The following is a 23157-nucleotide window of genomic DNA, read 5'->3' on the forward strand; positions in this document are numbered from 1 at the left end:
TGGAATGGAGATAAGAAACGCCCTAACCTTTGGAATAGAATGGATAGGATTAAAATCAACTGGTATAAATACAGATGTAACAGGAGAAATAAAGACAGAACCTGGCTGGAGAACCTATCGAGAGAAAATGGCTACAGAACTTGGCTACAGAATCTGGCGGGAGAACCTTGCTATGCTGATCAACTGACGTAGCCTCCATGTCATTCCTTCTTCACCGACTCCGTCCACACCTTGGGGAACCCCTGGACCCGCTGGGGTTGGACCCCAACAGTTTTTAACTCTCTAACCCTCTCCCTTACTCTCTGTAAAAAATCAATAAAAATATATTTTAAGAAAAGAGATCAACCAAAGGACTTGTATGCATGCATATAAGCATAATCAATGGACACAGACAGTAGGGGGGTGAGGGCATGTGCTGGGGGGTGGGAGTGGCCGGGGAGAGGTCAATGGGGGAAAAAGGAGACATATGTAATACTTTCAACAATAAAGAATTTAAATGAAAAAACAAACAATTTTCTAAGAAGCTTTTGCTTCATTGGATTTGACATGTTAAAAAATATATTTAAAAAACAAACAAACAAACAAACACAACAAAAGGCAGCCTCCTGTTTGACCTAGAACATGACCTTTGTTTGGCTGGGGTAGTGATGCTGGGGAAAGAGCACCCTCAGACAGGGGCTCCCTCTGGCTGCCTCTCCCACTAGCATTGGAGAAAGTGGCCTTCGGCAAAGCACCAGGGAGCCACCCCTTGGCTTGCCAGAGGCCCCCCCCCCCCCCCCCCCCCTCTCCACACCACCCTGGGGCTGCTGCAGGAGGGGCAATGTTGTCTGAGGATGCTGGCCACTGTCACTAAACTCTTCAGGGGTGATGGCGGCAGGGCCGTCTGGGGAGGACACGGTGGAACATAGGGGCTGATGGGTTGTTGGTAAGGGTCAGCCTGGCTCCCATTCCCTGCAGAATGGTGAGCTCAGCAGCCTGGGCAGCCAGGAAATGGTGATGGTTTGTCGGGAGATGAGGCCAGATTAGGGCAGAGCAGAAAAAGCAGGTGGAAAAGAAGTTCAGGACAGCTGTCACCTATGACTTAGAAAAAGTAATTTGCTGCAGGATCACATGGTGCTGGGTACTGGGAAAAATGTAAATTGCAATATATGTGTAAATTGGGAGGGGCCCTGAAAGATAGGTAACTATTTGCTGAGGCCCAGCCCCCTTATATGGTCTCTGCTTATCAATAGGCCCCTGGAGATACCATTCTACCTGTGTTTGGAATGCTGCTGAGTCATAATCCCCACGCAGAGGATCCTGTGTCCCTGCACGTCTCCAGAATCTCCCTTTGCATTAAGATGCTCAGGGGATGCCTAAGTGGAGTCTGCTCATGGGGTTCATTAGCAGCTGTGGGTCACTGCTTCCGGTATTTCCTTGGGGCTATAATAAAACCCAGAAACGTGAGGGGGCTGGGAGCTGGGGAGAGAACACACCAGGACGTAGGAAAACCTCACGGGGTTTCCAGCTCTTCCAGCCTAGTTTCTCTGGCCTCCTAGTTTGCATTTCTTTTGGCTGGATGCACTGTGTATGTGTCATCGTGAGCTGCCATATATCCTTTTGGGACAAATATGAGGGGGAAAAGCATATGTGTAGTATGGACGAAAAAAACAAGAGGGGGCCACACGCTAACCTGACTAGTTCAGGGAAGACCTGCATAGCGGTTGGGCAAACTTAAAGACCTAAAATAACCACAAAGGATGGTCTGAAAATTAAATATTTGACTAAAAGCAGTTTATAGTGGGTAGTCGTGTCCTAGGCTAGTATTTTCCCTGACAAAGATCACCTTCGATTTTACTTAGCCTATTGTCTTTTTGCATCTAAAATAACATACGTGTGAAATGTCTGGGTAACTTGTAACCCCTTTTTTCCGGACCCCTCAGGGCACAAAAATGGCACCAGGGCTTTCCCTCATGGTTACTGTTCTCATGTTAATCGCCAGCTGTTAACTATGTTAACTACCCTGTACCCATGTATGTAAAAGAAGCATATGTCCATCACTTCACTTTTTATCCAATCCCAGAGGTTTCCCTGCTTTGCTTTCTCCTACCTCCCTTATCTATCACCAATGGATTTCATGTAACCCACTTAGGTCTTTTCCTTTTGATGGTAATTTATAAAAACAAGGTATGAACTCGCCTTTCTCAGGAGCATTATCCCAATCCATTGAGATTCTGCTTCCTGGCAATTGTTGACAGTTTGGCTCGATTAAACTCACAAAATTCTTTACAGATTTGAATGTTTGTTTGTTTTTGTTTTTACCTTAACAGTAGACAGATGAAAAAATATCTTCCCTCCTTCTTTTTTAAATGACAAAATACTTGCAGAATAGTCATTTCCTGTCTGTGGCAGGACAGGATCTCTGTTTGATTCTGCTCCCAGCTGAGGACTGGATTCGAGGAGCCCATCCCTCCCCTGTCCTCTGACCGCCTGGAGGGAAGGTCTAGGCAAATGTCCTTCCTGCCCCGCTGGGCTCCTGTCCGTGTGCTGTGCCTCTCGAGCAGGACCAGCAGGCAGCAGGAGGGCCGGTGGGCAAGACCCTGTGCCCATCTGGGCAGTGTGGCCCACCACCTTCCCAAGGGGACAGCGGGAAACCACACCCTGCACACTCCAGGGTCTGGGCTGACAGATTTCCCGGGAGAGCACCTTGGCTCTTCTCAAGATAAATACCTTAAAAAATAAAAGTATTTTTAAAGCCTGGTTCATAGAATCGCTCCTTCCCTAGCTACTCAATGCGAAGGAGCAAAACAGGAAAAAGAAAAGGAAGAGGAAAACGTGGCCACAGGAGGGTGGAGCAGGCAGTGGTGTGGGATCTGAACCTCACTCCCGGCTTCCCCGAAGGCAATCCCACAGGGAGACCTGTGCTGGGAGCCCACGGGGGTGGGGGTGGGGGGGTGGAGCAGGCAGTGGTGAGGGATCTGAACCTCACTCCCGGCTTCCCCGAAGGCAATCCCACAGGGAGACCTGTGCTGGGAGCCACGGGGGTGGGGCTGGGCTGCAAACATTTAAAACCACCTCAGCATCTGGGCTAAGAATGAGAGCAAGCCTCTCATTTACCATGTGCCCACACCCACAGCTCTGAGCAGTTACGCAGCACCACCCAGCCAACTCCTCTTCTGGGGCAGGGGTTGTCCTCACCCTAAAGGCAGAGAAAGAGGAGTTGGGGGACACTGAGCCTTGCAGAGAACCACTATCCCCCCTTCCTCCTCCCGATTCATCCAACAAATCAGTTAAGAGCCTGTTCTAGGCCAGGAGAGGAAACACTGGGACAAACACCCTACATGTAGCTTGTCTTGGAGGACGTGGGAGCCGGTCATGGGCTACATGACCACACGGTGGGCTCCGTGGCCCTGGAATGCGGTGGAGCGACTAGAGTTTGTAGCCAGGAGGAAGAGGTGGGCAGCTGGGGTGCCTGGCGCTCAGGAGACGCTGGGTCTGGGGCTCCTCTCCCTGAGGTCTCCTCGGGTCTGAGAGAAGGGGCCTGTGAGACCCCCGAAAGGCCCCCTCTAGATTCCAAGGACCCCAAGTGACCCACAAGGGCCAGCCTGTGCTCCTTGGGTGCAGAGGAAGAGAAATGCCCTTTTCTCTGCCTGGAGGGCTTTGACTTCTTTTAGGAAGCTGACATCTGAGCCAAACCATGCCACTGCCTTCCTTCTCCGTTTTCTCCCCTCCATCCCACCTGTCTCCACAGCCAAGTGCTGAGAGTGGACGCTGCCCTGAACCTGCCCTGAGTCATGTCCCTACCCTCCCGCCCCCAGATGTGTTCACCTTACAGTTCTCCCAACAAGTCCCTGGGCGCGTTTATGAGTTTCTTCTCCTTCTGGGCTGATAACGGACAGTTCTCAGGCGCCAGAGCCCCGCTGCTCTGAGGTGATCAGGCGGGTGGCTGCGTTCCCAGGGATCTCAGCACCTCGCCTCAGGCCCCAGAAAAGTGCTCCTTCTTCCTTCACCAGAACCTGGGCCTCGGAGAACACCTCCCTTTCCTACCTGGTGGCTTCCCCGCTGCACAGGGCCCAGGGCACCTCCCTCGGGTGGCTGGGGGCCATGGAGGGGGGCAGGCGAGGCTCTCCCTGATGTCCTCCTGGCAGCCACTCCTCTGGCTTGGCGTCCCTGGAGGCTGGGGAGAAGGAGAGAGAGAGCTCAGTGGACTTCTGTTCTGGAACCTCTTGAGGATGCTCTTTACAGGTCTGGGTGGCAAAGCCAAGAAAAGCATGCACCTGGGCCAGCCCCTGGCCGGTCCCTGCAGTTATGGACAGGGACTTGCTTTTTGTGCAGCTGGGACTTTCTAGGCAGCCCCCTGGATGGGCAGTACCTACAGCCGGGGTGCAGCAGTGCGCTCTGGCCCAAACACAGGCAGCACAGGGAAGTGCAGGCCTGCTGGCCCCGTGGCCTCCCCAGGTTCCCCTCTGCCTCAGGGAAAAGCCGAGGACACATGGAATTTCAACAGGAGCCAGAGACACACTGAAAAATTATTTGTGTTTTTTTCTGAAATTCAAATTCAACTTGGTGTCCTGTATTTTTACTTGGTAAGTCTGGCAGTCCCAGAGGTGGGGTTTTCTTTACTTTGAGCTGCCCCGGACGCCTGTAGGCCTGAATCCCTAATTCCCAGCTGCAGCCTTGAGCTGACCCTCTGCCAGGGACCAGGCCCGGCTCATCCTGCAGACCTCCATGGGGAAGTGACGAGAAGGCCCAGATGACTGCCCAGGAGGTCTCCTCAGAGCCTGGGGACAGGGACCTGGACCCCTTCCTCTCTGGCTCCACTTTCTCTTCTCTTCCTACAGCCCAAGGGGTCCATGTTCGCTGTCAGAGCTCTGCAGCGACAAAGTCTGGATTCACAGCTTCCAATCTTTTCAGTTTTTTAAAAAATCTCTCTGGTACCTCTGTGATATGGCTTCTGCTTTATCTTAAATGTAAAAAGTCTTTCTGGCAGGTCTCCTCAGCCTGCAAGGGCATATCTCTGACTTCCAAATAAGGAATCTGTTTCTGGTATGAAACCCAACGGGTGGCTTTATCTACTGGACAGTCCCCACCAAGAACTGGGTCCGGAACTAGAATTTCACCACCTCTGATCCATGTTTCAATGGCTGCTTGTCTGTGCTCTCTGCTTAATGGGCTTAGAAGGAGAAACTAAGCTGAACTCTCCCTAGACCCTCTGTGGTTTTGGTTCAGTCACCAGATAGCAGTCACCCTTCCCTCTACCGTCCGCCACACTGAGGAGGCCTCCGGGGTCTCTCAGTCAGTGAGCGCTGGGAGCTGCGGGGAGAAGGGCAGCTGCCTGTGTGCCCCAAGGCTTCCTGGGACAAAGCACTGGTTTCCTATTTGTTCCTCCATTTCAGACAGGGCTGGGCATGTTTAACTCCAGGGCCCACTGACAAGGCATGTGATGCTGATATTCAAGATAGTCTTGGTCATTGGGGAAATGAGAATAACTTCCCTCGGGCCATATTCTTGGCTTTACTCCTTGGGAATGATTTCCTTCCAGCACCTGGGGTGAGTTCTTTGCTTAAAAAGATTGTACTTCCCCCAGCTGGTGTGGCTCAGTGGTTGAGTGTCACTATGAACCAGGAGGTCACGGTTCGATTCCTGATCAGGGCATATGCCTGGGTTGCAGGCTCAACCCCCAGTAGGGGGTGTGCAGGAGGCAGCCGATCAATGATTCTCTCCCATCATCCATGTTTCTATCTCTCCCTTCCTCTCTGAAATCAATAAAAAACTATTTTGGCCTTGCATTCAGTTGATCAAGCAGTTTGAGAGTCCCACAGGTTTCTTCTCATGAGTTTTACCTTCGTGTTGACTGATGCATAGGTCTGAAGGGGGCGTCCTGAGCAAATGCCCTGCAGGTCACACTGGTGGGTCCCCACTGGGTCCCGGGTGGGGCGTTAATTCCCAGCTGAGTGAAGGCCAGGAGGCCAGACTCAGCAAAAGGTCATGTGTGCAAGGGGACCTGTGGGGAGTGGCTGGGCGAGGCCAGGATGGGACGGGAGACAAGGTGAGCAAGAGCACAGAGGCAGAAAGGGCTGGAGAAGCAGGACTGCATGGGGGAGGGCCAGGAGGAGTCAGATCAGGGAAGGAATGACACAAAGACAATGGGATCAGGGTGGCCACCCAGCCCTCGGCCTTCTTCTCTCCTTGCTCATCCGCACAGCACTTGTATTGGCGGAGCCCAGCTGCAGCTCACAACCAGTCTCAACATAGCATCCCAAGCATGGAAGCCAAGACTGTTTGCACCCCTCCTCACATAGAGGCTGGGTGACAAAAGGAAGAGATGGCTGTGGCCAGACCAGCCGGGAAGCTGACACTGGCCTGGGGACATCGGTCCCGGGTGGCTATGGCTGGGCAAGCCTGAAAGAGGGTAGAAGGAGGAACAGAATCTAGACCAGAAACGGAGTAAGTGCTCACTAAGGGACCTAGGGAAAGCCGTTACCTAGGCTTGGCTTCTCCCAGAGAAGAACTGGGGTGAGTAAAAGGAATTTAAAGGGGAGCTGAAGATGCTGGCCCGAGGCTGAGAGCAGCCTGGCAGAGCGGGTGAGCAGAGGTTGGTAGGCCTAGTCTCTGGCAGGTGGAGGGCACACAGGTCAGTGTTCTGGAGTCCACCAAGGTGGGAGGGGAGTTGATGGGCAGAGGGGGAGTCTGAGAAAACAGGAGCAGGTGGAGGTTGGGAGACTCATAGACTACGGTCTCAGCGTTCAGAGCAGGCTGACAGGTGCACCCACAGCGTGACTTGGGACGCGCAGCTGTTCCTACTCCAGGCCCCCCAACTGGAGGGGCTGCTGAGCAGCTGCTGCCTCCCCAGGGAGAGGCACTGGGGGCGACTGGTGATTGCCAAGGCCGAGTCCCTGGTGGGTGCCCACTGTCCTCACCTGAGGAACCAGAATTTGCCAGGGCCTTCACGTTGTCAGGGCTAATATTAATTGTTTTTGAAAACAACAATAATGTCAACATTGCCAATCAGCTGCCACTCAGCCCTCTGTCTATGATAACCTCCAATGCCGCCTGGCAGGTAACAGCATGTACGTCTTTCCAAAAGATAGGACCACACTGGCAACCAGTGCAAGACAGAGAGCCACCCTGGTGGTCATTTGGTAAAAGTAGGGTGTTACTGATACATAAGTTACCCTAAATGCAACTTTTTGGAGGTCCAGGCCTATGGAACTTGAAACCATTTTTAACTCAACGGCATCAGGTCAAATTGGCAAAAACTGTTACACGGCCTGAAACCTCCACCCGGGCAGCAGAAACCTTTGGATACATTGAGCCGAAAGGCCTATTACTGCTTAAAGCTCTAATAGAACCCAGTAAGGAACAGATGATCAAAGCTGGCAGAGCCTCTAGCACTGCTCACCGCAGGAGACCCTCCCCCCGAGTCCCCGACAGCCTGCTTCCTTTACTCTGGGACTGTCTGCTGCTCCGAACCCGGGCTTGGAAGTGTTTGGATCTGATTGTGGGCAGATGATAAAAGTTCTCAGATGTTTCTCATACTGGAATCTGACCTGCTCCTCTGTTGTTTTTCCTATTTGAATGGAGATTAGGGTCTTATCTGGCTTGCTCATATCCTTTTAATTTCCTCTTGAAAATTAAAGAAAATACTTTGTATGTTTCTGATGCAACGCATATATATTTTTTCTGGCATCTGAAAAATACTTTTTAGAAATCAGCAGCCCCAAAGTGTCCCCACGTGCTGCCCGTGTTATTACATGAAGTCGAAACGCAAGGCTCCGAAGCACCAGGCTCGCCGCCCTTGCAGACTGGAAGGTGGGCCTTGGGCGGGGACTGGAGGCAGCCGTTCCGGGCATGTCGGGATGTCTGGGGGGAAACGGGATGGTCTTCCAGCCTGCAGGAAAAATGAAAAACAGCCATCAAACAGAAAGCCAGGAGATATTGGACTGCTGACTACCTTGTAGCATCACAAACAAATACAGAAAGTGGAAGTACCTGAAATTCTTTTGTTAATTTGCTATTAGCAGATATTAAGCCTTTTTAGGGGTATCGGTAGAAACTAGGAAGTACCCTTGCCTTGCTCATGTTAGCTCTTATACATTTAGTGATACGTGGCTTAGTATCTTTCTAAGACACAATTCTATCTTTTGGCTTTGAGTGACCTGGGGTATGACATTTCAATCAATTTAAGGAACCAATCTTCTGGTTCGTCCTCTAAGGATGAAATAGATTAGTGAAGGACGCTCTGCGTCCATGGACGGTTCTAGCTCAGTGTCTGGGGTAGTGACACCATTCCCTGAAGCAGGGGGCTCAGAGGACTGTGTCTTCACCCAGGAAACCTGAATCAGGGATGCTGCGGGGACAAGTCTGGGCTGAGAGCAGAGACTCTAATCAGAAAAGACGGACATGTCATGTCAGCCACGACAACCGGAGTTAGGCAAACACAGGAATCTGCCTAGATCAGTGGTTCTCAACCTGTGGGTCGCGACTCCTTTGGGGGTCGAATGACCCTTTCACAGGGGTCGCCTAAATACATCCTGCATATCAGATATTTACATTATGATTCATAACAGTAGCAAAATTATGAAGTAGCAACGAAAATAATTTTATGGTTGGGGGTCACAACATGAGGAACGGTATTAAAGGGTCGCGGCATTAGGAAGGTTGAGAACCACTGGCCTAGATGGTGTAGGCATGGCCGCCCGTTGGCACCTGGTGGGTGAAGGTGTCTGGCAGAGACTCATTCATCCAGCAGACATGTATTGGGTGTCTCAGTGCACCAGACCCAGGCCAGGTGTGACAGATGGGAGCGGGCAGGGTGCTCCCAGGCCAGCCTGTATGCACAGTACTCACTTCCCTCAGCAAGGAGACACTAGCCACCAGCTCTAGTGAGGGCTGGGGGCTGGGGGTGGGGGCACATCAGAGCAAGCACATGCCCACCTGTCTTAGGAGTGGGCCCCATGAAATGGTTGTTCTTGAATGTCAGTTCCAGTAGCAAAGACAAGCAGACACTTAACTGTCCTAAGGGGACACGAAACGCTCTGTGTGTGTGTGTGTGTGTGTGTGTGTGTGTGTGTACGGGTGTATGTGTGCCAGTTCTGAACTCCGACCTGGGGCCAAAAGAGGGAGAATTTACCAGATGTAACACCATGAGCAAGGTGAAGAGGCAAAGAAATGACTCATGCTGGGTTGTTACAGAAAGATTTAAGCACCATAAGGACTGGCAGCTGCAGGTGCAGGGTGTCCTGGGAGCTTCCAGGGCTGGGGGAGAGGAGGTGGGCGTCAATAGAGAGGGACCGTGCCAGCCAGGGTTTGACTAGATTTGATCTCTAAAGGAAACAGGAGCCACAGGAATGGCATTCCATGTCCATGGTTGTGGAGCGGGGACCCAGCAGGGAGGTCCCTTAGGAGGCTCTCCTGGGCAGAGAGAAGGGCCAGAGCAGGAGCATGTGGGAAGGAGAGGGCTCTGCGTCCATGGACGGTTCTAGCTCAGTGTCTGGGGTAGTGACACCATTCCCTGAAGCAGGGGGCTCAGAGGACTGTGTCTTCACCCAGGAAACCTGAATCAGGGATGCTGCGGGGACAAGTCTGGGCTGAAATTAGAGATGTGGGTGTCAACAACATGGAAACCAGACAAGTGGGGCCTGCAGTACATGGCATTTAGGAGGAAGAGGGTGAGAGTGAGGGACCGCCCACAGTGGCAGCGGACATGGAGGGGGAGGACTGTCAGCAGTGTTCTGGGGTCAGGACAGGAAGGCCACCGTGGCTGAGGCAGCAATAACTTGCTGAAGTCACTACCAGACCACGTGGGGCTGTGAAGGGAGAGGAGGATGGGCCAGGGACGTCACCAGAGAGGTGAGGGAGGCAGAGAGATACCAGAGGCAGTCAGAGGTGAGTTTGAAGAGGGAGCAAAAGAGGCATTAAATGATGGAGCAAAGTTCGGACAGTGATGGGAGGAGAAGGAATTCTAGAATCCATGGAGGAGGGAGGCTTGGATCAGAAAAAAACAGGCTAAGGGGGAGGCACGCACCTGACACCCGGCTGAGGAAGGTCCCAAATTGCACAGGGACCATTGTATTTGTTTTTATTTTCAACTTTTCTTTTCATGATTATAAAACCAGTGTTTATCATGAAAAAATTAGGAGAATATATAGAATCTATAATGTTCTGCCCTCCAAATACCTAGACATTTTTGACATCTTTTAAAAAAGGCAGATACATGAAATAAGCCAGTCAGAGAAAGGTAAATACCACATGATCTCACTCATTTGTGGATTATAGAGAACAACATAGACTGATGAAAAGGGACAGATCCAAAGACTGAGAAACAGCAATCAGGCTATCAATCCCCAGAAGGAAAGTAGGGGAGGGCGGGGGTAAGGGGAAGAGATCAACCGAAGGACTTGTAATATGTATATAAGCCAAACCAATGGACATGGACAACAGGGGGATGGGAGCATGAGTGTGTGTGTGTGGGGGGGGGAGTTGAGGGTTAAGGGGGGATGAGGACACATTTGTAATACCTTAACTAATAAAAAAAAAAGAAACAGCAAAAAATGGGGAGACAAAGAAACAATGCCCAAAATGAAGGAAAAAGAGGAATCACTAGAATAATAAAGAAGGCAGATACAGCCCTAGCCAGTTTGGCTCAGTGGATAGAGCATCGGCCTGCAGACTGAAGGGGCCCAGGTTCCATTCCAGTCAAGGGCATGTACCTTGGTTGCAGGCTCTTCCAGGCTCAGGCCCTGGTCAGAGCGCTTACAGGAGGCAACCAATCAATGTGTTTCTCTCACATTTATGTTTCTCTTTCTCTTCCACTCTTTCTAAAAGATCAGTGGAAAAATATCCTCAGGTGAGGATTAACAACAACAAAAGCAAATACATACCCCCCAAAAACCACACACAAAACTTGGGATCACTGTGAGTGGCCAGAAGGCTAGATCCACACTATTTTTAATTTGCTTTATCATTTCCTAATATATTATGAGGCTCTTCCCATGCATTAAATATTCTTCTAACACATCATTTTTCAATACTGTTTTGTGTGAATATATAATTTATGTAATCAGCCTCCTACTTTGGCCATTTAGATTATTTTTCATTTTATAAATAACTAGAGGCCAGATGCACAAAATTCGTGCAAGAGTAGCCTTTGCAGCCGCAGTGGCTGCCTGTATCCCTCCCTCCCAGCTGCATTGGCTGCCTCGTCCGGAAGGTCCTCGGGTCTAATTAGCATATTACACTTTTATTATTATAGATGTGGCAATAAATACCTTTGTATGTATCTCTGTAAAATTCTGACTTCTCCGTATAAAATCCTAGAAGTGGGATTACTGACTCCAAAAGTACTAGTATTTTGAATGCATACAAAGCACAGTATCAGAGTGCCCCCAAGGTCACTGAGATTCTCAATCTGTCTACGCTCTGGCAGCACTGGGTTCTCGGGGGCGCTGGTGTGCGTGGAGAGTTATATTACTTTTTAAAGAGGCTGACTTAAAGCTCCTGAATGTCCTTTCTGCGACCCCTGCGCCCCACCACCCCCTCCGACGACACCACATCGGCCAGTTCTCTCCCCTCTAGGCGCTGCTGAGAGCAGGAATCCCATCTCATTTACTGGTGCACCCCCAGCAATCAGCACACCATCTGCACCGAGTGACATGCATGGAGGGTGGTGATGGGCAATTGCTTTGCTATAGTGGGAAGGCCCACTGTTTCAGGAAAATGAGGCTTCTCATTCCTTGCAGGGACCATATCCACCAATCAGGGGACAGCCACACGTGCCCCCAGGTATGGAACATGTCTCTTCTTTCTCTCCTGGCTCATAGGTTGATGCTCAACCCACTGAGCCATGCTGACTGGGGCAGGATAAATGCTTTTCAATAGAAACATTTTATTTTGAAATGTTATAAACATACATCTTACATTGCAGTTTAAGAAAATAAATCCTTTTAGCCCATACTTACACTGGGTACCCATTCCTGTGGCCACTGGGGGTGACGGGCCTGCGCAGGGGCTCGTCGCCGCCCCACTGCACACCAGCTGGCCCCTTCCGCCTCGTCTTCCCCGTGTTGGTCATGATCTGGTGGAAGGAAAGAGAAAAAGGGGCTGGAGAAAGCATCTTGAAAGCTGACCTAGAAGTAGAACTTACTATATTTAATTCATCAATCTATAGTAGTACGAGGCTTTGCAAATAAAAGAGGATGGATCATGCCATAGATTATTCAAATCTTCTCCTTGTGTTTGTGTATTACACCATTTAGTAATATAAATTAAAAAAAAAATCTAACCATAAAAAAAGGAGACAAGCCCTAGCTAGTTTGGCTCAGGCGATAGAGCGTCGGCCTGCAGACTGAAAGGTCCTGGGTTCGATTCCGGTCAAGGGCACAGACCTGGGTTGCGGGCTTGATCCCCAGTAGGGGGCTACAGGAAGCAGCCAATCAATGGTTCTCTCTCATCATTGATTTTTCTAACTCTCCCTCTCCCTTCCTCTCTGAAATCAATAAAAAAAATTATTTTTTTTTTTAAAAAAGGAGACAAAAATAGTTGAATATAGTAATATCACATCTCTGGAGAGGACCAACTTTTGAAAGTAAGAAGGGAAAAAAGACAGATTTAGTTTCATGAAAAATTAACGTTTCCACCCTGGCCGGTGTTCTAAGTGGTTAGAGTGCTGTCCCTCCCCAGGGGTTCAATTCTGGCTCCAGTCGGGGCGAGTGCGGGAGGCAACCACAGCAACAACAAATTTAACATTTCCAAATATAGAGTAAATTAAAGATAAGCAACAGACTAAGAAGAAGTATTTGCAGCAAATTTAAGCGATTAAAGGTTAAAATTTTCATCAGATAAGGAACTCTTACAGATAAGTGGGCAAAGAATTCAAACAGCCAAGGCACAAAACAGAAACTATCACCATAAAATAGAAAAATAATCAATCTTACAAATGAGGAAATGAAGAAATAAAATGAAGTCACCATAGTCAAGCTGCTAAATTACTAAAATCAAGTAGGTCGAGGCCTGAGGAAATGATTCTATTCTTGCTTTAACCAGTCTGGGAACTTGAACTTTGGAACTTTCCAGTCCCGTGTCAATGCCTGGATACACAACAGACCCAGATAACCTTCTGAAGGACAGAGGAAGAATGTGTGAGCACCCAGACCACCTGACATCCAGTTTCCAGACCATGGTCATCTAGAGAATTATCATCTCTGACCAATTCAGAGGCTAAGAATGTAGAACTGATTCTTTTCAAGAATGTACTTGTTACTGTAAGAGTCCTCAGCGTTTCTTTCTTCTTTGGAATACTGGGTATTGCCTAGTTGTGTTTCTGGTTTGCATACCCTAAGACCCTTGAATAAATCTTTATTATTTATTTCTAGCAGTAGCCTCCTGACTCTTTTTGAGTTTTTCAACACAACTAATGAGAAACTACAATTTTAGCCTTGGCCAGGTGGCTCAATTGGTCCAAAGGGTCCTGGGTTCGATTCCGGTCAAGGGCATGTACCTTGGTTGCAGGCTCCTCCCGGCCTGGGCCCTGGTCAGGCAGGAGGCAACCAATCGACGTGTTTCTCTCACATCAATGTTTCTCTCTGTCTTTCCCTCTCCCACTCTCTCTAGAAAAATCAATGGAAAAATATCCTCAGGTGAGGATTAACAAAAAACAAAATGTTAGTGGCTGGAAATCTGAGATAACTCTTTTGGAAAGCAGTTTGGCATTTTATATCAAGAGTCATAAAAATGTTCATATCCTTGGGTGTCAATCATAGTGAAAGAATCCCAAATATGAAAAATGTTAAATAAATAAAGTTGCTGTTACAAAATTATTATAGAGTGAAACTGGAACAATCTAACTGTCCAGTAATAGGGGAATAATTAAGTAAACATGGCATGCTCATTTGAAATATTATATAGCCATTTAGACTGATAAATACTAGGTTATAAAGAAAATGTTCATTTAAAACACTAAATAAAAGTCAAGTTATAATACTGCATATAAATGATGCTTTTGATTATGTTAAAAGTATGAAAAAAGTCTGGAGGGATTTAGTCCAAGATACTAAATGATTGCAGTGGCTATGCGGGATAGTAGAACCAAGAGTAATTTTTCCAAGTGTTCTGTAATATGGTTATATTATGTTAATAATTAGTTGTTCAAAAAAGAAATCACTGAAAAACTGGTGAAATCAGAATAAAGTCTGTGGATGCTCCAACACCAATTTCCTGGTTTGATAAGCGCTGCAGTTACATAAGGTACTGGGGAAACTGGGTGAGGGGGCATGTGACCTCTCTGCACGACTTTTTCAACTTCCTGTGAATTTATGATTATTTCAAAGAAAAAAGTTTAAATTTTTTAAAAATTGGAATTATACCTGTGATTTCTTGATTTTTACTGACAAGTTATTTGGGTTTATCTACAACTATTTGAGTGGAGGAGAAGAAAAAGGGTCACTTTCTGATGGAAAGCATCAATAGGCCTCACCTGTGTTGTGGGGACAGCCACCAGCTAGGGCAGTGGGCAGCAGGCAGGCTGGGCCTAGACCTGCACTGGTAAAGGAAGGGAAAAAGACAGGAGAGAGAAGGTGGGAGGGAGGCCTCTGCCCTCTTGGAGGAAATGGAACATAATTAAGCTTTCCAAATAAGAACTAAAACGTAGTTTTGTTTTCCTTTATATCACTTGTGAAATTCGCAAGAGAGCGGTTTGAACTGCAATCACTTGATACTGCTGTCCACTCTGACCTCCCTGTCACACTGCCCCCACCTAGGATCTAGGCCTCACCACAGAGCAGGCCCCTTACGCCCAGTTCTCAGCGGTACTTTCGGACCTTTCATGCCTTCTCTTTCCCCCTGTTTTGCCAGTCAGAACACTTGGGTCTTTCCACACAGAGCTGAGGGGCTAACTCTGAAGCTCCTGGGAAAGGGAGACAGTGAATACGTGGGTTCCTTCAAGTCTGTTGCCAGCCCTCTGCCTCCTCCTCCCCCCTCCACTGTCCTTTGGAGCTTGACCCTCCCTCTTTCTTCCTGGAGGAGAGAAAACATATCACTGATATTTGAGTGTTTCAGCCTTTGGAAAACCCAGGCAGCCAAACCAAGTCCTTAAAATGCCACAGACCTAAGAAATAATTTATGGTGGGTGGTATCTGTCCTCTTCAGTGGGTGAGGACACCGAGTCTGGTTTGTGGGACAGAATGGTCTGGTTTATTATCAAGGTACCGGAGGAAAGGTCCTTGGTGAAGAGGGTTCAGTGTGCAGGGCCCAGGACCTCTCATGTGGCATGCCTGGGGTCTCAGAGCAGCCACTGTTTCCTCGTTATCCTACAACCCGCTGAGCTTGCAGGGGGAGCCGCGGTGTGGCCCATGCGATTTCTGGGACCCTCAGCTGCAAAGGAGCCTTTCTGAGCTGGAAAGATCTTAAACAGTATCTGGTCCAACAACCTGCTGTCTACATAGAGGTCCACAGAAATACTCAGGGGTTGCTGGGAGAGAAAAGAGGAAGGGTTCCTGGCACCCACCTGACTATCCAGAGGAACTCAGCTTTCTCTGTCAAAGATGGAGAGTGTATTTGAAAGAACAAAATCTGCCTCTAAAAGTTCTGCTGCTAAAAAAATTTAACCACAATTTAAAAAACGCAGCTCATGATTTATTAGCTGAATGTAATTTATTTACTAGTAAAAGATGGTCAACACATGCCAATTTAGGTGAAAGATATATTTTTCCATTTACCAGTTTTTGAGTAGTGATGAATCACTTAAAGAAATTATGACATATTATAAAGTATAAATGTATGTACTTAAAAATACTCATCTTCCCAGACTCCCTTGCAGCTAGGGGCCATGTGACCCAGTTCTGACCAATAAAACGGATGTGGATGTCACCAGATGGAGCTTCGGGAAAAACACGTGAGGGGGTGGGTTTGGCTGGCCTGCATGTTTGGCCTTCTCCCCGACTTTATCATGAATTTAATCCTAGAGCTGCCTCCATCATCTCATGACCAAGAAGCTCAAGCACATGGATGAAGGGCTGACGCACAGGGCAGAACTACCACAGGGCTAATGGAATTAAAGCTTCCAGGCCCCAGCGGGGGCCCTAGTAATGTGTTTTTGTTTGGGCATATGTTTTTGCAAAATTTGCAGAAGTAGGATATTTGTAATCACTTAATACTGCTGTTTTCTCCTACTCAGACTTTCCTTCTAACAGACAAGACATGTGAAAATTAAGAAGCTGGACAGGTAGATAATTACTACCAAGCATGGGCAGACCTTCAGATATTATGAAGGTCCCTGGCGTGTGCCCTTTAGTTATATTCTAATCCCTCTTCTGTTCACCAACAGGTCTACTTGTGACAGGTAGCTAGGGCCACCGTGCACTTCAGGGCCACTGGAAACACACTGGCTAACATGGAACTTCTCATAAACACAGTATCGTAACAGAATAGACCAAACCCTCATATGTTATGGCAAACATTCGGGCCATCAATGGTCCATCTCTCCTTTCTACTTCAGGACCCCCAGCCCCTTCACGTGGTACTTACTCCCAAGTACTCCGTGGTCAGAAGCTTCTCGCCTGAGAGTTCGCCGAGCTGGGGCTGGATCAGTTCGTCTTTGTCCAGATCGGCTTCCATGGTGTCATGGTCCTCCTGTTTCAAAAGAGACACAGGGTGAATGCTCTGGACCCCCTGCCACAAGTTCCAGCGGGCACTTGCCACAAAATGAGAAGGCCTTAGCCCAACCACAGCAATGCGTGGGTCTGCCTTCTGCTCATACCTCTCCATGAAGACAAACAGGAGAATGCCAGTCCACCTCTTTAGGAGGCCGGGTGCCTGTTAAACACTTCCACAACCACAGCTGAGAAAAGGTTCAATAAGACGCTCAACCTCAACGGTCTTGAATGTATCAATGTTAACATCCTGGTTGTGGCATTACACTATAGTTTTGCAAGCTGTTACCATTGGATGGAACTAGGTAAAAGGTACATAGGATTGTTCTGTAGTATTTTTAACAATTGCATGAGAATCTACAATGATCTCAAAATACAAGTTCCAACTGTAAAAAGAGAGGAGTTGAAAACAAAATAGCATCTATGAGCTGGTAGCATCTGTGTGTAATCAAATGCCAGCTGAGCAGCAGCCATAGTAACGGGGGCCCTGTAGTCCTTTCCCACCCCCCGCCAGGACTTGGGCGACTGCACTGTCCTTTGCAGGTTAAATGATAAAAATCAGTACAAAACAGACCAGACCTTCGTCTGACCAGGGCACTGACCAAGGAAGGACTGAGTCCATATGAAGTCAGGGAGCTGGCCTGCTATGGAAGCAGGAAAGGGGGATGGGTGGGCCTGCGAGGAAGCTGGCAGTCCAATCTGGGGGTGGGGAGGGGGTGCCCCAGGTCATCACGCCCTGGTGACCATGGTTCCTGAGATCATCTAACCAATCCTTCCCCTAATTCCTGTCCACTCAACACCCTGTAATTTGGTTCCTCTAAACTTGCCAACAGGAAGAGAAAGCTCTATTCTGCAAACATGAGTACCCTGTTTTATTTTCAAATGAATTTCCAGTCGTTCTGGATGCTCCAGGCTTTTGTGAATTTGATTTACCTGAGTCAGTTTCCAAGGAATCTGAAAGCTCAAATTCCCAGGAGGACTGCCTCTGGGTAGGGCTGTTGATCTCCAGGCTCATTTTAGGACACAGACAGTCAGCGCCATCTGCCATTACTAGACAGTGTCACCCAGGATGGGCCGTCTGAAGAAAAGGGGATTTGACTTATTCTAAGTGGTCCCCAAAGCAGAGCAGAGCCAGCAGGCTCCAGAGCCTTCTCTGTCAGGCAGCCTGTCTCACTGGTGGGAGGGGCCGAGTGGACTCCCACCGGCACACACTGGAGAGCATTTAAATGGTGCCCTCGTATAGAACCATCGAGGAACCTGCTTTCCATTCCCATAGCGCCTTCCATCCTAACTCTTCTGACGACGGAGTGGATCCTTCCATCATTATTTTGTTTGACGTGGAAAACAAGCCTGAGACAGTGACAACTCCATGGTGACAGCCTGGCCTGGGGCTTGGGGCAGCCCCTTTCTGCCCAGGTCTTTTTGGCTTGGCCACTTGGGGCCTGCAGAGATGCCTGTTTCCGAGGAGGCCCAAGCAGACTCACCAGGTCATCTGAGGCCCGAGGGTACCCAGTGCCTGGTCCAGGTTGAGCTCAAGGACCAGAGAGTGTGAAGAGGAGGGCCACAGCAGCATTCTGGAGTCCACTGTCTCATCCCGCTCTCTTCCCGTCCCATCTAATCACAGAGAATCCCCTCCGATCCACCCTGGATCACCAGGTTCAGGGGCGATCTAACCCCTAGTCCTGACTCATTCGCCACAGCCAGGGCAGAGCCTTCTCCTGCTGCGGCTTCACCTGAGTAGGCAGCTCAGCCAAGTGTAGCTACTCACCATCCTGAAATTTCACTCGGGGACCCTCAGAGGTAATGCCATCTGTGAGGCCGGCCTGGGGTCAGCACTGGGACAGCGAGGGAAGATTTACACCGTGGCCTCGGCTCGGAGTTCAGTTTACTAAAACACCAACACCTCAGTGATCAAATAGTGTGTGCAATACTTGATTATTTCAGGAAAACGACTGCTCCTTGTGAACAAAAGCAGTGGGCTCTGTGGTCAGAGTGAGTGGCAGGGCGCTCTGGGCAGCGGAGTTGTATTTCAGCTCTTTTCCAGGGAACGAAGCCTTGGAGGCACCGGTTGGAAATGGGCATATGAAGCGCGATTTCACAGAGGGATTGGTGATATGCCACTTCCCTGCCAGGATGGAATGTGAAACGTTAAGAAACAAAGCAAACGTCCACATTCCATTTCAATGGAAAATAAATGGTCAATGGCTAACCTCGGTCAACACTGGCCAAGTATTTTTTTACCCTGGACAACAAGTACATGTGTGAGACATTCACTTGCCGATCAACCTACACCCATACAAACTAGTGACTGCAATGAAAGCTCGATGTATTAACTTGCTCAAAAAATGAGTTAGTAAGAGATTTGTCGAAATATTTATTTTTAGTTAAAACAAGTTGAAGTTTCTCTCATTAAAAGTAGCATATAGTTAAGTTTTTTTGGTAATTGATGGGCCTTTCCTAACTTCCAACACACAGGACAAGGTCCGCGCTTGGTCCCTAATACACAACCCTTCACTAGACGTTGACTCGAGTTGCAGCTACTGTGTAAGTGTGGGCACCCCAGCCACCCACTCACCACCGTCTCTCTACTGGAAAAACACAGGCAAATACCATTGGTGCTTTCAAGAATATCGTGTTAATGTTAAACGCATAAATGTAAGAACAGGGACATGAAAACCATTTTTCAATTGGTAGTTCCTGGTTAAGACAGTTTTGTACCGAGGCTCTAACTTGGAAGCCATGACTCTTGTCAGCGCCTAGGTTTCCCCATCCATCCATCCATCCATCCATCCATCCAGGCCATCTTGCCGACTCCTTTAAAATCATGACTTATATTCTCTGATCCTGAAAAGGCATATACTGTATAGATGTAAACAAGTCATTGTCGTCATCTTTCTAGGAAACGCTAACACTGGTGAAAAGGAAATGGAGGCATCGCCAGGGCTCCCGAGACTTAACGAGCCACAGTAAACTGAGCTGAGCCAGTGGAGCTGGAAAACGCAATTGAACAAAGAGACGCAAGAGAGCTGAATTCAATACTATTCAATTTAATTCCCAGCCCCTCTGGGAAACTATGCGGGAGGGAGGTTCGGGAAGGTGAGGAAACCGGGAGGTGCGGTGGGAAGTGTAAGCAGAGAGCTGACCAAGAGCGATGCCCACTGTGGCAGGAACTTTTGCCAACAGGATCAGAACCACTGAGGATGTATAAGAAGTTTCTGCAATGGGCAAACCTAGGACACATTCAGTGACAATTACTGCTCAAGCATTCCATCTGGGAGAGAGGCAGCTACTTCCCGTTCCTTCCCCAGTTTCCGTGGGAAGGATTCTGCTCCCCTCACTCAAGTGCAGGCAGCTGAGGGTGGCGATGCCCCAGGGCCAGAGCCCATGGGAAAACAGCCACATCGCTAACTTTTCCGAGCTGCTCTTGAAATGCCAAACGAAACATATTTCGCAATCCACCTAGTGAAGGAAGGAGGTGAGGAATAAGAAAATGCTTCAAGAATAAACGCCTCCTCAGGGTGGGGTTTTAAATACCATTGTTGGAAGGAATTTTACTAAAATTACTGGCCTTTATGTGCTCGAGCAGCGGGCATCAGATTACTGAAGGCAGAGCTTAGGGGTAGCTGATTACTTCAAGAAATTAAGAATGCCTCATAAGAAAGGCGCTTGAGGTGAGAGGAATTTAGGTGCTCCAATGCGAAGCTTCCCCGTGGCAGCTCGGTGATCTTATGACACAAGATGCTTAACTGGAGGCCTTAGATACATAATACTCCAGACTAACCAGATTCTAAGCAAGTGGCCTGAAAATAAAAGTAAGGTTAACCACTAAATGCATTTGAAAACTCAGATTCTTACAGATACAATGAGGGGAGCAGAATGTATTCAAGTGGTTTTACATATGACAAGTAAAAGTATCCAGTGTGTTTTCCACTTGAAATAATTATAAGACTGCTACCAACAGTTTAAATTTGAGACACCTTAGAACACTGCATTGTAAATCTCACTCTTTGTAAAAATAAGAGAAAAACACTCCGCATGGGAGAGAAAGGGTGGACAAGGTGACTGGGCAGGCAGCGTAGTCAACATATTTCCCCTAGTGCAGCGGTTCTCAACCTGTGGGTCACGATCCCTTTGGGGGTCGAACGACCCTTTCACAGGGGTCGCCTAAGACCATCCTGCATATCAGATATTTACATTACGATTCATAACAGTAGCAAAATTACAGTTATGAAGTAGCAACGAAAATAATTTTATGGTTGGGGGTCACAACATGAGGAACTGTATTTAAAGGGCCAGAAGGTTGAGAACCACTGCCCTAGTGGAATGGACCCTTTCCTTCCTTTTGTGCTTTTTCCTGGTGTGTGTGTGTGTGTGTGTGTGTGTGTGTGTGAGTGAAGCAGGTCCTGAATCCTTAAGGACACACCGTGATGCCTGGAAGTTGTTTGGGACAGCAACTTCCCCATTCACAAAACACACCCAGGTAATGATGGCTGGTCTAACTACCAGTCCCGTTTAGGAAATAACCACATGATAGAAACCAGAGAAACCCCAAGATCTTTACTTCTTTGATTCTTCTAACCCATTGCTTACCCGCTCAATTTGCTTGCTTAAATGTTTTCTGAGGTCTCAGTGAAACAGCAAGATATATGGTGATAATGGCAAAATGCTCTGTGAAAAGCCACACGTTAAAATATGTAATACACAGACTTGGAGGCTCAATAGGACGGGAAGTGAGACAGTAGGAAGCGTTTTGGGACAAAGAGAGGAAGCAACCATCATCACACCGGCAAGAGGACTTGTGGTTGCTTCTGAACAGGGGTCCTGAGTGTGCTCAGTTGATGGGGGGCGGGGGAGGGCTCAGGGGAAGAACAGACTCAGGGACTAAGTGTGCCCCCAACTTTAAGAGAAGTAGAGGGTGGGGCTAGACAAGAAACCACCAGCCAGAACTGCACACACACCCCTGACACAATGTCAGCAAGAACGTCATAAGAAAAGACTATTATTCAATAAACCACTATGTTCAGAAATAAGGTTTAGATGAACCTCAACATCTTCACAGGATCTATATGAAGCGGATTTGAAAAGTGGGAATTTGTCAGTGTTTTTCAAGTTCCTGGGGAAGAGCAGGAATATGAATTTGGTTTTCTCACAGGCTGGCTGTTACCGCAGTCTGCACTGGGAACAGCCTCCCTCCCCTCCTCTTACCCACAGAGGGTGTCCGACCTCTCTTCTCCCTGCTTTCCACCTTCAGCTCCACCCCGGCCACTGCCAGCCCCGGCTCCAGCTCCGGCCAGGCAGCACACGTGGGGCCTCGACTCCAGCAGACATCGGCCTGCATCCGTCTAGCCCAGTGGTCGGCAAACTCATTAGTCAACAGAGCCAAATATCAACAGTACAAGGATTGAAATTTCTTTTGAGAGCCAATTTTTTTAAACTTAAACTATATAGGTAGGTACATTGTTATTAACTTAATTAGGGTACTCCTAAGCTGGCCTTTGCTAAAAACGTCCTCAATCTGATTGAGGTACGTTCGCTGAGGTCGACCCCTTCCAACTCTCCCATCCACACTCGTCTTGTATACTTGTTTCGTCTATCTCCTTTCCGAAAACCGACTTCTGCGCATGGGCCACGAAGTTTCAATCGCACTGTACGTGCGCGCCTGCACGTGGTATTTTGTGGAAGAGCCACACTCAAGCGGCCAAAGAGCCGCATGTGGCTCACGGGCCGCAGTTTGCCGACCACTGGTCTAGGCCGCCCCTTGGTTGTGATGATGATGTTAAAACTCAATGCTAACACACACACGAGTCAGTTTCATCACAATCACCCGATGAAGTGGGTACAGAGAAGCTCCTGTGCTGCCCTTTCTGTTCCCTGTCACCTTGGACTTGGCAGGAGGGCACAGCACACATGATCAAATGCACACACGACACGAGACAAGACCCCATAGGCTTCGGTAAGCTGACCTGCCACGGAGATGTCTCTCAGGGATAAAGACAGCGTCCAGCCCCGGCGTTAGCGCCCAGCCCAGGGTCCGGGGTGAGACCCGTCCGCATGGTTCTGGAGGAAGGAGGGAGAGAGAACCACTACGTGGACAGAAGGGAAGGAAAGGAAACGGTCATTTCTTGGTGCCCATTATTTGCCACAGATTAACTCACTGATTTCACAATTCTGTAATGAGTATTTATTTTTATAGATGAAGGAACAGAGTAACGTGAAAGAAAATACAAAGGTAGCTGGGGTCTTACCGAGTGGGGCTTTGGATGCTGCCTTTAGCAACTTATTTTTTTTTAAACATATTTTATTGATTTTTCACAGAGAGGAAGGGAGAGGGACAGAGAGCTAGAAACATCGATGAGAGAGAAACATCGATCAGCTGCCTCCTGCACACTCCCCACTGGGGATGTGCCCGCAACCAAGGTACATGCCCTTGACCGGAATCGAACCTGGGACCCCTGAGTCCGCAGGCTGATGCTCTATCCACTGAGCCAAACCGGTTAGGGCTAGCAACTTATTTTTTAATATTTAAAAATAT

The 23157-nt window shown here is 48.4% G+C and overlaps 1 protein-coding gene across 2 annotated transcripts in view; it reads right to left on the bottom strand.

Moving 5' to 3' along the window:
* The window catches only part of ARMC9 (armadillo repeat containing 9), a 101354-nt gene that overhangs the window by 8375 nt on the left and 69822 nt on the right, over positions 1–23157 (bottom strand). For both annotated transcript variants that reach the window (XM_005882967.2, XM_005882968.2), the window contains 4 exons: positions 16501–16605; positions 11940–12055; positions 7734–7870; positions 4027–4156 (listed from right to left, as the gene is read on the bottom strand). In XM_005882967.2, the coding sequence (XP_005883029.1) occupies positions 4027–4156; positions 7734–7870; positions 11940–12055; positions 16501–16605 (488 nt within the window). The remainder of the gene's footprint in view (positions 1–4026; positions 4157–7733; positions 7871–11939; positions 12056–16500; positions 16606–23157) is intronic.

The sequence above is a fragment of the Myotis brandtii genome, unplaced genomic scaffold, assembly GCF_000412655.1.
Source record: "Myotis brandtii unplaced genomic scaffold, ASM41265v1 scaffold744, whole genome shotgun sequence".
In the NCBI taxonomy this organism is placed as follows: Eukaryota; Metazoa; Chordata; class Mammalia; order Chiroptera; family Vespertilionidae; genus Myotis; species Myotis brandtii.